We start from the raw sequence: 14,791 nt of genomic DNA, 5'->3' as shown, positions 1-14,791 counted from the left end.
AAAGGGTTAAAACATTAAAGAGGCAAGTTTCAAAAGCCATAGTCATCCAAGAATCTGTAAGAGAGAGAAACAAGATCTCAAAGCTCAACCAGCACATATGGTCTATCCCTTATTGAAACAATAAGAAAAATGACTTAAGAAAGTCTCATTAGCAGCCCTCACAAAACAGACAACTTATGCAGGAGTATTAACATCACATGATCTTACCTGCAATAGAACCAAGAGCTTCAGCAGCTTCATGTCTAACCATTGGGTGCTCACTTGCATTCCTGAGTATTCTGCTAAGTGCAGCTGAAGCAGCTTTATTTTGCAACTGACCCAAGACATAAGCAACCTGTGTTACAGAAAGTTGACAAACATAAAAAACCATCCAGTCATAGAAAAAAAAAACAGCAAGTGACATGAGAGATGAGGCAATTATTTAAAGGAAAATCATCAAACCTCATGCTTCAACAAAGCACTTTTCGCACCCAAAGAATCAATAATGGCAGAAATAGCTTCCTCTCCACCATGATTTCGGAGAGCAAAAAGAGCTGAATACCTCTCATACATGCCTCTTTCTTCATCCAACAGCACCTCCCTTAATATTAGATGACGCCAGTAAATAACCTAAAAAATAAACATGATAAATAGAAAGTTGCATCCGTTAACAATAATGAGAAATACCTCAATTTATTAATAGATGAATGAGACGAAGCTGGTGCAGCAGGGTCAACTGACAAAAAAGGTGACCTTTCTGCCATGGATGCTTTATCATCGCTACCACCAGACTTTAACTCCTCAATTCGTTGGAGAGCCAGCTCACATGTTTCACGGACCTCCTGAGCTGGGTCTAGAACCAAACTATCCTTCAAAAGAGGAATGTTACTCTCTAAACCAATTGCACCAAGTGCTTCTGCTGCCTGAGGAATAATAACATATCAACCATTTTAGCAAAATAGTTATCATATGACAGACAAATAAAATACATAACACTAGAACAACTTAAGCATGAACCAACCTCATGACGAACAATGGGATGCAAAGAAAAATCATTGAGAACTGCTTTCAAAGCAGGGATAGCTTCAGCATCTTGCATTTGACCCAATGCAAATGCAGCTTCATGAGCCAACAAATTTGATGAATCCCTTGTTGCTGCAGCAAAGATTAGACTGTTTAGTTGGGGAAAGACAACAGGTTTATAATATTAATTCACTAATAAAGTCACCATTTACTCCTTTTTCTTTTGTAGGATTTTCCTTATATATATCAATTATCATCAAATCTTGCAACTAAACCATCGACCTATCCTAAATTAAGTAACTCTAACTTCCATCTATGCATTTTCTAGAAAGAAAAATAATGCAAAAAGAAATCAGCAAAACTATTCGTAAAAATTAAGGCTTGAGTTCACAAGTAATTACTCCTCTGCTTACCATTAATATATGAAAAAGAAAAAAACAGTACTATATTTTTAGCATAGTAATTGAAAGAGAAAAAGATAGAATTCTGATATGTAAACTATAAAACATATGGACCTTGAATGAGAGCGTTGCGAGGGCCAGGGCCTTTGAGGTTGCGAAGGGAGAAAAGGGCTCGGAAGCGCTCAGATATGGGTTGGGTAGGGTCAAGCAATCGGTCACAAAGAAATTTCTCCATGTTACTGGGCAAGGACAACCTGGATACTGAAACACTAGATTTGTTCTCAGATACCTGAGAGGCAGATCAAGTTCGTTGTTATAACAAGAAACAGTAGATGCACCAGACACAGACAAATCTCCAGAGACACATTAGGAAGAAATGAAAGCAGCAAGTAAAAGAAGTTCCACAAGTCGCAAAAACATATACCAATGTGTCTACCCCAAAAAATTCAAAGAATATGACACTGAATCAGGATTAGGGCCGAAAATCTACCCCAAAAAATTGCAAAAACCTCAAAACCAAAATAATAGAAAAGCCTGCAGTCAAATAAAACTCAGATTTATCCCAAAGACCACTAAATCAAAGAAGCATGTCTCCTTTAATATCCCTTACAAGAAGAGTTTCAAGAATGCCCCCTGCTTTCCCGAGAAGAAAGAGGGAAGGAATAGGAATTAATAAAATAAAAAGAAATCACTCCATTAAAGATAAAGACAAAGATTCTAAAATCCCATTTATCCAGCAGCTCAACAGTTAACAAGGTGTAGTCGGAAGGTTTAGGGTAATTATAACTCAACAATTAGGGTTAGAGTGAGATTGATTGTGTTAGAACAATATAAAGATAATTAGGTTTTTAAAAAAAAATTTAAATAAAAATTAATAATAATCCTGCAGGACCACCTATTTATACTAGTTAAAATAAATCCTAATCAAATAATAAACCTAATCTTATAAAGATGGAAAAAATAATCTCAAACTAAAAAAAATAAAATCCTAAACTAACGAAATATTAAATAAAATCAAATTCCATATGTGTCTACATCAGCCCCCTCCGTTAGAAAAGACTCGACTCCGACGAATAGGCCTTAACATACTCCTAATAGATGTCTGGATCCACTCGTTTCAATTCCTCTTTAGCAATCCAAGTACTTTCATTAGCAGGTTTACCAAGCCACTTCACTAAAAATCGTCTATACAGGTTCCCTCGTCTAGATCGAACCTCTTTCACATCTAACACATCTTCAATAACTTCAGCCTTAGCAATTGAAAGTTGCTAAATTTGAGCATCTATGGCAGATGCAGTCCTGTCATATTCATCAAATGGATATAAGTCCAAACATTGAAAATGGGACTGATTTGTAACTCAAGTGATAGCTTAATTAAGTAGGCATTTGAACTGATTTTCTTTAGCACTTTACAAGGTCCAAACTTTCTAGACTTGAGCTTGTGATAAGTACTCGTAGAAAATCTTTCTTGCTTCAAGCGCACAAGTACTTGATCACGTTCCTTAAATTCCTGCTTACGACAATGTTGATTTGCAGTGAAAGAGTATCCTGCACTGCTAGCTTTGAAAGCAGCTTTTACCTCTTCATGAATCTTTCGAATGTGATTAGCAAATAACTCTACTTCATTACTCACTTTAGCTTCTTGTGGTAATGGCATTAAATCAAGCACATGCTGAGGTTTTAAGCCATATGCAGCCTCAAATGGTGTTTTCTTTATGCCTTGATTAACAAAATTGTTGTAAGCAAATTTAGCTTGGGGTATGACTAAATCCCAAGTCTTTGGGTTGTTCTAAATAAGACATCTTAACATATTACCCAAACTTTGATTTACAAGTTCTATCTGATCATCTATTTGTGGATGGCAAGTACTAGAATATTTCAAGTTTGTCCCAAATTTCCTCCACAAAGTTCTCCAAAAATATCCCATAAACTTCACATCTCTATCAGAAACAATGGTAGTTGGAATTCCATGAAGTCTTACAACCTCACAAAAGAATAATTCAGTAATATGAGTTGCATCACAAGTCTTAAAACATGTAATAAAATATGCCATTTTTGAAAAACGAGCCACTACCACAAAGATAAAATCAAACCATTTTGCTATCTTTGGAAGTCCTAAAACAAAATACATACTCAAATGAATCCATGGTGTAATTGGCTCAGGTAAAGGAACATATAAACCTATTTTTTGAGCACTACCTTTACCAAATAAACAAGCTGGACATCTTTTCACCAACCTTTCCACATTTCGGTGCATTTTTGGCCAATAATAACGATTAGCCACCATTGCCAACATCTTGTCTCTGCCAAAATGTCCTCCCAAACCATTCCCATGAAGTTCTCTCCTGACTTGCTCGTTCAAAGATCCTTCTGGAATGTACAACTGGTTACATTTGAATAAATAATCTTCATGCAACCTATAAGGTAAATTTCCAGCTTGTAATGAATCTTGCAAATCAGTTATTATCTTGTTAAAATAAAGATCAGAACTGTCCTAATTTTTAAGTTCTTCAAAGCCTATAACTTGAGTGCTCATAACTGATAATAGTGCATATTGCTTACTCAAAGCATCAGCCACAATATTAGACTGTCTAGATTTATATTTCAAAGAGAAATTTTCACTAAAAAACCTTTCTAGGCCTTCCATCTTGACTAAGAACTACTCCAATTTCTACATGTGAAGCATCACATTCAATAACAAATCACTTTTCAAAATCTAGTAGTGTATGAAGTGGGGCTTCAGTCATCAACGTTTTCACTTTTTCAAAGGCTTGTTGTGCAGAATGTGACCATTCAAATCCTTTTTTCTTTAAAGATTCAATTATTGGACTCATAATAGAACTAAAATTTCGAATGAATCTCCTATAAAAAGATGCCAATCCATGAAAACTCCTTACTTCTTTGATAGATGTAGGTACTGGCCACTTTGAAATTACATGAATCTTCTCTGGATATGGTTTTAAACCTTCTACCGACAGAATGAAACCAAGAAATACCATTTCTGGTTGCATAAAATTGCACTCTTTCAAGGTTATATAAAGTTGCTCCTTTTGAAGTTCTTCTAGAACTTGCTGTAAATGTTTTAAGTGCTCTTCCATAGATCAAAATATCACTACATGGCAAAAACCAATTTCATTGTTCCAATCGTACCAAGCCAACCAACACCATTAATTATTGTCCAGCAAGATAATTCTATGTTTCCTACTACTATTATACCGGATGAGACAAATTACTCATTATGGTCTCAACTCATGAAGATGTGTGTTGGTGTTTGCAACAAAGCTAGTTATCTCACTAGAAAAGCAAAATAACTACACGTGGAGATCCTAATTTTGGAACATGGATTACTGAAGATCACAAAGTGAAAAGCTGGCTTATTGACTCAATGAGTCCATCGCTGATGGACGATTTATTTGTCTTCCCACAACCAAGGAGATATGGGAAGCTGTATCGAAACCTTCTATAATGATCTAACATGATCTAACACGACGTGTATTTTTGAGTTGAATCAAAGATCATTCTTTACCAAACAAAATGGTCGACCATTATCAACATACTCTAATGAACTTGTAGCTATTTTTCAGGAAATTGATCACAAGACTATATCGCAAGAAGAAACAGTTGAAGATGTAGTCCACGAGTCTAAGCTTCAAGTCCACATTTTTCTAAGTGGACTTGATTCTGAATTTGATCAAGTTCGTGGAAAAATCTTACGAAAAGATCCAAAATTTGATTTAGAAAGCATGTATGAATATGTCTAGAGAGAATATCAACAAAGACAGACAATGGGAGGCTCTTGTCTAAATCTTGAGAGCACGACTATGCTAGCCAACCAAACATGGCAAAGACCATCATTTAGCTCCTCAAAAAATCGAAGCAATCAATGAACCAGAAAATCTGACATTCTAGTATGTATTCATTACGGTGAAACAAGTCATTCGAAACAACGATGTTATGAAATCATTAGCTATCCTGAGCGGTGGGACTTCATAAAGAAACCTAGAAAGAAGATTGCAAGGAAAGCCATGGTGACATCCACGAAAGAAAACCAATCAAAGCCTACAGTAAACATTACAAACAAATCATAGCCTATGACAAACATTACCCACTCCAGTATGGGTGGTAAGGTATCAATATTTTCTACAACTTCTAAGAATAATACATGGATTATTGATACAGGAGTATCTGACCATATGACTAAGGACTTTTGTCAGTTACAATAAGTCTTCCCTTTTTCTCAATCTATCATCTCCACAGCTAATTGTAGTTCATGTCATGTTATCGGACAAGGATCTGTCATATTATTTAATTCTCTTACATTGGATATAGTTCTTTTTGTTCCATCCCTTGAATGTAATCTTTTTTCTGTTGGCCGAATTACCTTTACTCTTGATTATATTGCAACTTTTTGGCTCTCATTTTTCATTTTTAAAGACATTCTAACTCGAAAGATTCTTGGTTATGGCGTTAGGCGGGGCAAACTCTACTATTTGGAGTTAATAGAAAGCAAGAGACCAAAATTCAACAAGACAAATCTAACTAATAGTAAAGATAAAGCTCGAGCGATTATATGGTTATGGCACCAAAGACTAAGACATCTTCCTTATGGTTATCTTTGGAAGTTACAACCACATCTATTTTCAAGTCTGAATGATTTGGATTTTTATTGTGACATTTGCAAACCAGCTAAAAGCCATTGTATTTCTTATCCAGCAAGTTTGAATAAAAGTTCAAAACCTTTTACGATTATTCACTCTGATGTTTGAGGTCTTGCAAAAATTCTTTCTATTTCTAAAGCTGATTATTTTCTTACATTTATTAACAAATATAGAAGAATGACTTGGGTATCTCTACTTCAAAATAAAAATGATGTATGCACAACATTTCAGAAATTTATACTATGGTGGGCACTAGTACCAAAAGCAAATTCTTGCTCTACAAACGGACAATGGTACTGAATATGATGGATCTTGACAAATTTTTTAGCCTTCAAGGGATTCGTCATCAAGCTTCTTGTACTTATAATCCACAGCAAAATGGATTGGCTAAGAGAAAACATAAACAGATAATGGAAATGGTTCATGCCTCTCTCTTTGGCATGAACATGCCTCAGTTTTATTGGGGAAAAGCTGTCAAATTCGCTACATACTTTATTAACCGAATACCTTCTCGAGTAATAGACTTTCAAACCCCCAACAGAAAATGCAATCTTTACTTTCAGTTCCCCATCTCATTAATTTGAAACTACGAGTTTGTAGTTGCACTGTATATGTTCACATTCCTAAAACCTTACGAAATAAACTTGATCCATGTGCAAAACGATATGTTTTTGTTGGCTATTCTAATTTTTAGAAAAGGTATAGGTGCTATGACCCTTAAACCCGTAAATTACCTGCAACCTTGGATTTTTTTTTTTGTAAATCAGAGTTTTATCATTCAGGGGAAATCTCTAGACCTTCTCTTCAGTGGGAGAGCTCTAGTGAAGAAAGTGTGTTACAACAAGGTGGTGGAGAAGAGGAGTTTATGGAGTTAGAGGAAGGGAATGAACGTTTTGGAAAAAGTATTCAACAATGTTGTGATAGTATTTTTTAAACTGAGACTGAGTGAGTTTTTCTTGCAAATGAATCAGGTGTTTTCATCACAAGAGTCTTCAAAATTACCCATGCCTACATCTACAGCATTAACTGAAGAATCAACCCATAATGTTCTCCCAAAGCAATCTTGAATCCCATATCTGATGAGGTAATCTTGAATCCTATATTTGATGAGTCCCATAAGATTTCAAATTTCATATCTGATGAGTTCCATGAAACATATGTTCCTATAGAAAGGATAATTTCTAAATATCCACAAAGATCGAATAAGGGAGTCTTAAAGAAACAATATGAACTTGATCCAAAAGCCAAGGTTAAATACCCAATTAGCAACTACGTGTCCTCTCATAAATTGTCTGAATCCTATGCATTCACTATTAATCAATTATCTATTATATCTATTCCTAGTAGTTTGTAAGATGCATTAAAAGATCCGAAATGGATCAAGGTGATGAACGAAGAAATGGAAGCTTTGCAAAAGAATGCTACTTGGGAACTAGTTCCCTTACTCAAAGAAAGAAGGCAATTGGATGTAGGTGGGTATTTATAGTAAAACTCAAAGCAGATGGCAGCATTAACAAATATAAAGCAAGATTAGTTACAAAAGGGTATACACAAAGTTATGGGGTGGATTACCAAGAGACTTTTGCACCAATATCCAAGATCAATATAATTTGCATTCTAATATCTATAGCAGCAAATCAAGATTGGCCTTTACATCAATTTAATGTTAAAAATGCTTTTCTCAATGGACACTTAAAAGAAGAGGTCTACATGGAGTTACCACCAGGAATTAAACATAGTTATTTATTTCGAAGGAAGGTTTGTAAACTGAAAAAGTGATTATATGGACTGAAACAATCACTTGAAGCTTGGTTTGGGAGGTTTTCTTTTATAATCAAAGCATTTGGTTATAAGCAAAGTAACTCAGACCATACTTTGCTTATAAAATACAAAAAAGGGTAGGAAACAACTTTAATCGTGTATGTCGATGATATGGTCTTGACAAGAGATGACCCATGCGAAATGAAAGCATTATGGGAATATTTGGCTGCTAAATTTGAAATGAAAGATTTAGGGTAACTTACATATTTCTTAAGGATTGAGGTTCCAAGATCTTAATAGGGGATTTTTCTTTCCAGACAGAAATATGTGGTAGATCTCTTAATTGAAACTAGAACACTTGCTTGCAAACCAACAGACACGTCCAGAGAAATGAATCATAAGCTTGGAATTTTTTCAAATCAAGTTCCAACAGACAAGGATTTTTATCAGTGGTTGGTTGGGAGATTAATTTATTTGTCACACACAGGACTGAATATAGCTTATGCTGTAAGTGTCGTAAGTCAATTTACACATGCACCAAGTGAAGAAAATATGAATGCAGTATATCGAATCTTAAGATACTTGAAGAGTGCTCTAGGCAAAGGTTTATTATTCTCAAAATGGTGTCTTTGACATTGAAGGACTTACAAATTCTGACTGGGTAGGTGATCAAACAACCAGAAGATCTACATCTAGTTATTTTATTTTCATGGAAGGTAATCTTGCCACTTGGAAAAGTAAAAAACAGAAGGTTGTGGCAAGATCAAGTGCAGAAGTTGAATTTCAAGAAATGGCTCATGGTATATGCAAATTATTATGGATTAGGAGTATTCTCAAAGAGTTGGGAATTGAAACTGCAAAACCTATGAATTTTTATTGTGATAATAAGATAGGTATTGAAATTGCACAAAATCCTGTACAACTTAATTGCACCAAGCATGTTGAAATTGATTGACATTTCATTAAAGAGAACTTCGATAAAAAAATTATACGATTTCCATTTGTTTGGCCTGAAGGTTAGTCAACTGATACTCTCCTGTAAGCAGTTTCAGAGAAAATGTTCCATGCTATAATTGACAAGTTGGGCATGATTGATATCTATGCTCCAACTTGAGAGGGGGTATTAGCATGAGCTGTAATTATTAATTTTAGGAATATCTTGAGAGAATATTTCTTTATTTTCTTCATCTAATGAAAATCCCAAGTTAGGCTTCTGCTTCTAGTCTGAAACAACACCCCATAATCAACGAAGAATATCAAAGGAAAACATGACAACTATATTGTAAAAGTTCTACTCACACATAAAGGAATTGACACAGCTTCTTCGACTATAGCATCTGCACTACAAGATACTTGATAACGGTTCACATTCCTTAAATCTATGGAAAAAGTCTACAACTTGTGACACGATTGTAAACATATATCAAACTGTATTCAAATATTAGCCTCCGAAATCAAAACACCAAAAGTAAACAAATTGAAAAATAGTAAAAGATACCCATATTACAGCAATAACCCTAAATCAAATTTCCAACCAAAAAGTAAAAAATTCCCAATTCCAAAACCCTAGACCTTGTTATTCCATCAAAAGATTTAACCCATAATTGAAACATCAACAACAAAGAAATAAGCCAAAAAGGAAACGCGCGCACGGGCGAGAGAGGGAGAGAGGGACTGACCAGAATGAGATCGAAGAGAGTGGCTTGATCGACCTTGACAAAGTCAGTGTCCCAATTTTTGAGCTCGTCCTCGGCGATTCGATTTTCCGTCTTAGGAGCCTCCACATGCTTTTTGCAATACTCGATCACCTTCGCCAGGATCTTACTCGTGACGTTGGGCAACAGTATTCCGTTATCGGCGCAATCGTCCTCGATCATGTGCTTTATCGTCTGTGATTCCAACGCACCGCTTCATCCACCTCGAACGATTCACCGTCCGAGCACTTCAGTTCACAGTGATCTTCCTCCCCGAAGACGACATCGTTTTCGCTATCGAATTATTTCGACAAAAAGAAGGAAAAGGAAAAGACCAACTAGTAAGGATTTTTCCTTTATTTGCCAGAAATTAGACACTTTTCTTATGGAGTAAAAGAAAGTTTTACGACAGAATCCTTATTTATCTAGAGGGTAGGGGTGGCCTTGGGGAAAGGTCGGTTTCTCTTTGGAACGGTGCGATTAATAAACGTGGCGCTAGTGATTGTTTTATGTTCTCTCCAAACCAATAAAATGTTGACACGTATGAATGCGAAAGGAGAGTAGATTAGATTAATCCGCTGTGTCCTCCTAGGCCAACTATGTTAAAAGAGAGTATACTTTTTGAACATTTTTAATTATTGTGAGAATGGATTCATTAATTCAGAGCTTTTTAATTTAATTAATCTTAATTTATTGAGTTAAAGAATTGACATGCATTTTCTTTCAAGTTATATTTATAAAATTTTATAATAGTCAAATAAATACGTATGGACCATCAAAAGTTCTATCTGATGAGGAAAATAATAACTCATTATCTAACGTTTACATAATAATAATAATAATAATAATAATAATAATATTATTATTATTATTATTATATTAATAAAAGGGCTTTGTGCCAAAAAGCAAACTATTTAGAATTTGATTCAAATGGTACCTTCTTTCCATACAAAAGGGAAAAGATTTGAAGTCATCCTTCTTTATTCTTGCTCAAGTGCATTGTTTGTGGCATGCTACGTTTGGCAGTCTCTGTTTGCTATCTCTAAAGAAAACAACAGGAGTTTTCTGGATCCCAAAACCACATTTTACTATTGAAAATTAGTCTATGATATAACATGTGCTGAATCTGGAAAATAATCAGGACTAATTTACATATATGAAAGACTCAAAAAGGCCAGGTAGCAATCTTTAGCATAGTTCTTCAGTTTTGACAGCGGCAACTAGTGGTTGCATTCTATATTTTTCGACTCCCCAAACAAAATATGAGCTTGAATCTTGTCGCTCATGACTCCATAAATTGGGATGGTGGAGGGCTTGTTTTAGTCTTCTCTGGACCTGCAACAGTTACGGATGTTTGTAAGTTCTGTTTAGGACTAAGAATCATCTTAATATTTTTCCAATTTGGTTGTCATTAGATGCCAGCCAATGAGTGATTTAGAAGATAAATGAGATTTCATTGCGATCACAAGGTTCTTGGCATGGGTAGGACTTACCATAGACACCACGCATGTCTACTTCACGCCATTCTTGAACGAGGGCACAGCAGTAGCACATCAGATGTGAGAGGAAATCATCAACAAATCCACCCTGCCAAGGGAAGAAAAGGGTAGAGTTGTAAGGAAACAAAATTGAAAGTAAGGATGGAAAACTACTATGAACAACTAATTGTGGACCTTGTATCCAAGATTAAGCTTTCTATTAAGAAAAAGAAAATAGTAGGAAGTGATTATCAGTGATTTGGATCACACAGAAGTATGGATGTCACCAAAAAGAAGTGTTGATAATAGATTGTGACAACAATCTATTTTTGTGACAACAATGGAGTTGTTGCACAAGTAAAGGAACCATGGTCTCCTAAGTGATTTAAACATGTATTAAGGCATTACCACTTGATTTGAGAGATTATCAAATGTGGTGATATAAAGAGTGAACATGTGACTTTAAAGGATAATCTAGCAAATCCTTTCATTAAGGTCTTGTCCCAACATAAACATGACCACCACATGGAAGGCATGGTTATTAGATATATAAGTGATTGGCTTTAAAAGAAGTGGGAGATTAATAGAGTTGATACAAGCCAATCGACATATTTTGTAGAAAATATTGACTTTGATTTTATGCATTGCATTAATAAAAAGTTTTCTTTAGATATGAATTTACATATTTTCATATTTGAGATAAAGTTCTTGAAGTGAATACACTTTGTACAGGAATTATAATGTGCTATAATTATGAAATTTTCATTGCATGAAAGCATCACTCTGAAAAAGTTACTTGTCAATGCTTTACCAAGATAGCATATCGGTATAAGACAAAAGATTAGAATATATTATGTTTCTTACTTGTGAATTAAGTAATTGATTTCATAGATTAATGTATTAAGATACTTAAAACTAACATATGAATGCTTGTTATAAAAACAAGTTTACTAAACATTATCAACCATGAAAAGTCCATTTGATACTTTCACTCAAGTGTTTATAAAGGTATTCTCATGTGTCAATTATGTAAATAATTCTTCAACTTGAGATCATTAGGTTCTTTTATGTGGGCATTGCTATACTTTGATATTACTTGAAGTAGTCCTAATTAAGAATGTACAATTGGGCATATGTTGAGTATAACATGAACTACAAAAAGATAAATGAATGATCAATAAAGATATAGGATAAAACACTCTTCCCTCATAAAGTTTTGTTTATAATTACATGTTAGTCTATTAGTATTAAAAATAGACATTCCGTCCTAAAATTATTTAAGTCAATAGACACATAAGTTCTACCATCTATCCACTGTTAAAGTTTTTATTTATTTAATGATGTGGTATTAACTTTATACCAATTTTACCTTTCTGTTTGCTTAATTTTACATCTCATCTTCTCCAATGAACAACCAACGCTCTGCTACAATATTTGAAGGCATTTTCTATTTTGGGTTTGAAAGAATTTGACATTTCCACAAGTACCAAGGATAGGAAGCATTCTAAAATCTTCTTTCAATAGGATGGCATATGATTTTAAAACTCTGAACCCATTAACAACTTGCAAAAAGATTGAATTTTCTGGGTTGGACCCTACAATCGAGCTGCCCTTGTTGCAATTTACCACCAAAGAGATTTTCCTTTCAAGGCCAGAGCTTAAAAGGATTTGTCATCATCTTGAATCTTGCATAGCTTCTTCTAAATGTTTTCTTTTTTCGCCCCACTTCTTGGTTGTTTTTTCTTTTGAAATACTTAAACTAGCCTATCTCTTTTATGATGAAGCATCATATATAGCTATGTGCTTTTAACGTTTTTAAACCAACATTATGATCAAAAAAAGAGGTTTTGGTCTTTCTTTGCTTTTCTAGCAGAGCAATATCACTAGATCTTTTTTTCTCTCTAGGAAACTTGTTGGTTTTCGAAATATAGATTAGATTCAGTATTTGTGCTTATTATTCTTTTGATTCATAAAGAATTAATCCTCTAAAGTGATACTACTATACCCCAGATCCATTATAAGAGTTGCTTGTGCTTCATTGGAACTTCTATCACGTTGATGACAGCTAGTATTTAGCATTTAACTTTCAAGAAATTAAACCAGCATCATCAGTTGAAAAAAAGTTTAAGAAAATAGCTTATAGCTAAGACTCTAAAACATAATTTCCATTCAACAAAGTCCAGCAGAACAATATAAGTCTTGGCTTTGATTCACCCTTCCGGAATTTTGCAACTACCATAACCTAGTCTCGAGCTTCTAATTTCTTGAATAATTTTCTAGCCATCATTACAAATCTCAAATGAATATGCTGCCCTTCTTTGTTTTTGTATTGCACTTTTCTATCCCTTGTGTTAATGGTGTTAATTAATGTGTGTAAATTAACTAGAGCTATGTTGTATTGAATTGTTTTTTTTCTTTTTGTTTTTTGAAAAGCTGCAGTATTATTAATTTGAAATGTTAGCTCTCATTGATGAGGGTAACAGAACCCACCAAGAAAAATAAGGGTTGGTTTGGGGCCTTTATGCCTCTTACAAGAATGGCCAAGACATATAGACTCCAAACCTCCAAAAAAAACTGAACCATTAAAGGGGTTAGCAAAACATTAAAAAATGGGGTGCCTGTCACAAGCGTATATAGACCCTAAAGCACGTATGCTCCCCATTCAACAACTTTTCACATACCCCAATCAACTAACTTGTACAAAACCAAATAACACCCATTCGTATCACAGAAGCCAGATCTGCAGCTGAGGCCACCGAGGGGTTGCAAGAGCAGCATGCGACCAAGAGAGATGTCCACATAGGCTCACATCCATCAACTCCCTCAAGCCCAACCATTGGTAAACAGAACTGAACCAGACTTTACCACTGATTTTATTAGACTTGTTAATAAAGGATTCTTTTTATCAAAAATAAAAAATCTGAAGAAAAAAATGACTTGAAAATATGGTTGTCATGTTGATGGTCTGGTTCTTATCATCCACCCAGGAGTTGTACAAATTTGATAATAATTTCAAGTTTTAATGACTTCAAAAGATGAATCTTAGAATATAACCTCTCAAGCTACTATTTAAGTGCCTTCAATATTTACTGGGTGGTTCCACTTCCATGCAACCTCCATTCCATCAGCTTCATCAAATATCTTGTAAATAGTCTTGAAAGCTCCCTTCCCAGGATCTAAGCAAAATCACAATCATCGGTCGCCTCCATTTTTTCTATGTGCAAAGAACTAACCGCCGCTAGACCCCTTGAAATCCAATCGAAATTTTCAAAAAAAATTCACAAAAAGAAAGAATAAAAGAAAAGTTGAAAAACAAAGGCAGAAAATGCTATTAGAACCCCAATTGGAAGTGAACGCGATGATATAATCTGTTGTTAATCTGCTACTAAATTTGAAATGAAAGATTTAAGGTAACTTACATGTTTCTTAGGGATTGAGGTTGCGAGATCTTAATAGGAGATTTTTCTTTCCAGATAGAAATATGTGGTAGATCTCTTAATTAAAACTAGAATACTTGCTTGCAAACCAACAAACACGCCCATAGAAATGAATCATAAGCTTGGAATTTTTTCTGATCAAGTTCCAATAAACAAGGATCGTTATCAGTTGTTGGTTGGGAGATTAATTTATTTGTCACACACAAGACTGAATATAGCTTATGCTGTAAGTGTCGTAAGTTAGTTTACACATGCACCAAGTGAAGAAAATTTGAATGTAGTATATCGAATCTTAAGATACTTGAAGGGTGCTCTAGGCAAAGGTTTATTATTCTCAAAAATTGGTGGCTTTGACATTGA

The 14,791-nt window shown here is 34.5% G+C and overlaps 1 protein-coding gene and 1 pseudogene across 2 annotated transcripts in view; one reads left to right on the top strand and one right to left on the bottom strand.

Moving 5' to 3' along the window:
• Window positions 1–9,987, bottom strand: part of LOC110413926 (ARM repeat superfamily protein) — a 10,486-nt gene extending 499 nt beyond the window's left edge. The window contains exons 1-6 of one of the 2 annotated variants that reach the window (XM_021424953.2): window positions 9,502–9,987; window positions 1,518–1,692; window positions 1,001–1,134; window positions 667–902; window positions 442–580; window positions 208–334 (exon numbers count right to left, since the gene is read on the bottom strand). In XM_021424953.2, coding sequence (XP_021280628.2) covers window positions 208–334; window positions 442–580; window positions 667–902; window positions 1,001–1,134; window positions 1,518–1,692; window positions 9,502–9,699 — 1,009 coding nt within the window. In that variant the 5' untranslated portion in view covers window positions 9,700–9,987. Of the gene's footprint in view, window positions 1–207; window positions 335–441; window positions 581–666; window positions 903–1,000; window positions 1,135–1,517; window positions 1,693–3,640; window positions 3,767–9,501 lie in introns of those variants that run through there. The other variant, XM_089783059.1, reaches the window with a different exon arrangement.
• Window positions 3,834–6,655, top strand: LOC149527388 (uncharacterized; annotated as a pseudogene).
• Window positions 9,988–14,791: the final 4,804 nt, after the last annotated feature.

The sequence above is a fragment of the Theobroma umbraticum genome, unplaced genomic scaffold, assembly GCF_002168275.2.
Source record: "Theobroma umbraticum cultivar Fairchild unplaced genomic scaffold, ASM216827v3 scaffold_4.1, whole genome shotgun sequence".
NCBI lineage: Eukaryota > Viridiplantae > Streptophyta > Magnoliopsida > Malvales > Malvaceae > Theobroma > Theobroma umbraticum.
The sequence above is the reverse complement of the archived record's forward strand: the minus strand, read 5'-3'. Positions and strand labels throughout refer to the sequence as shown.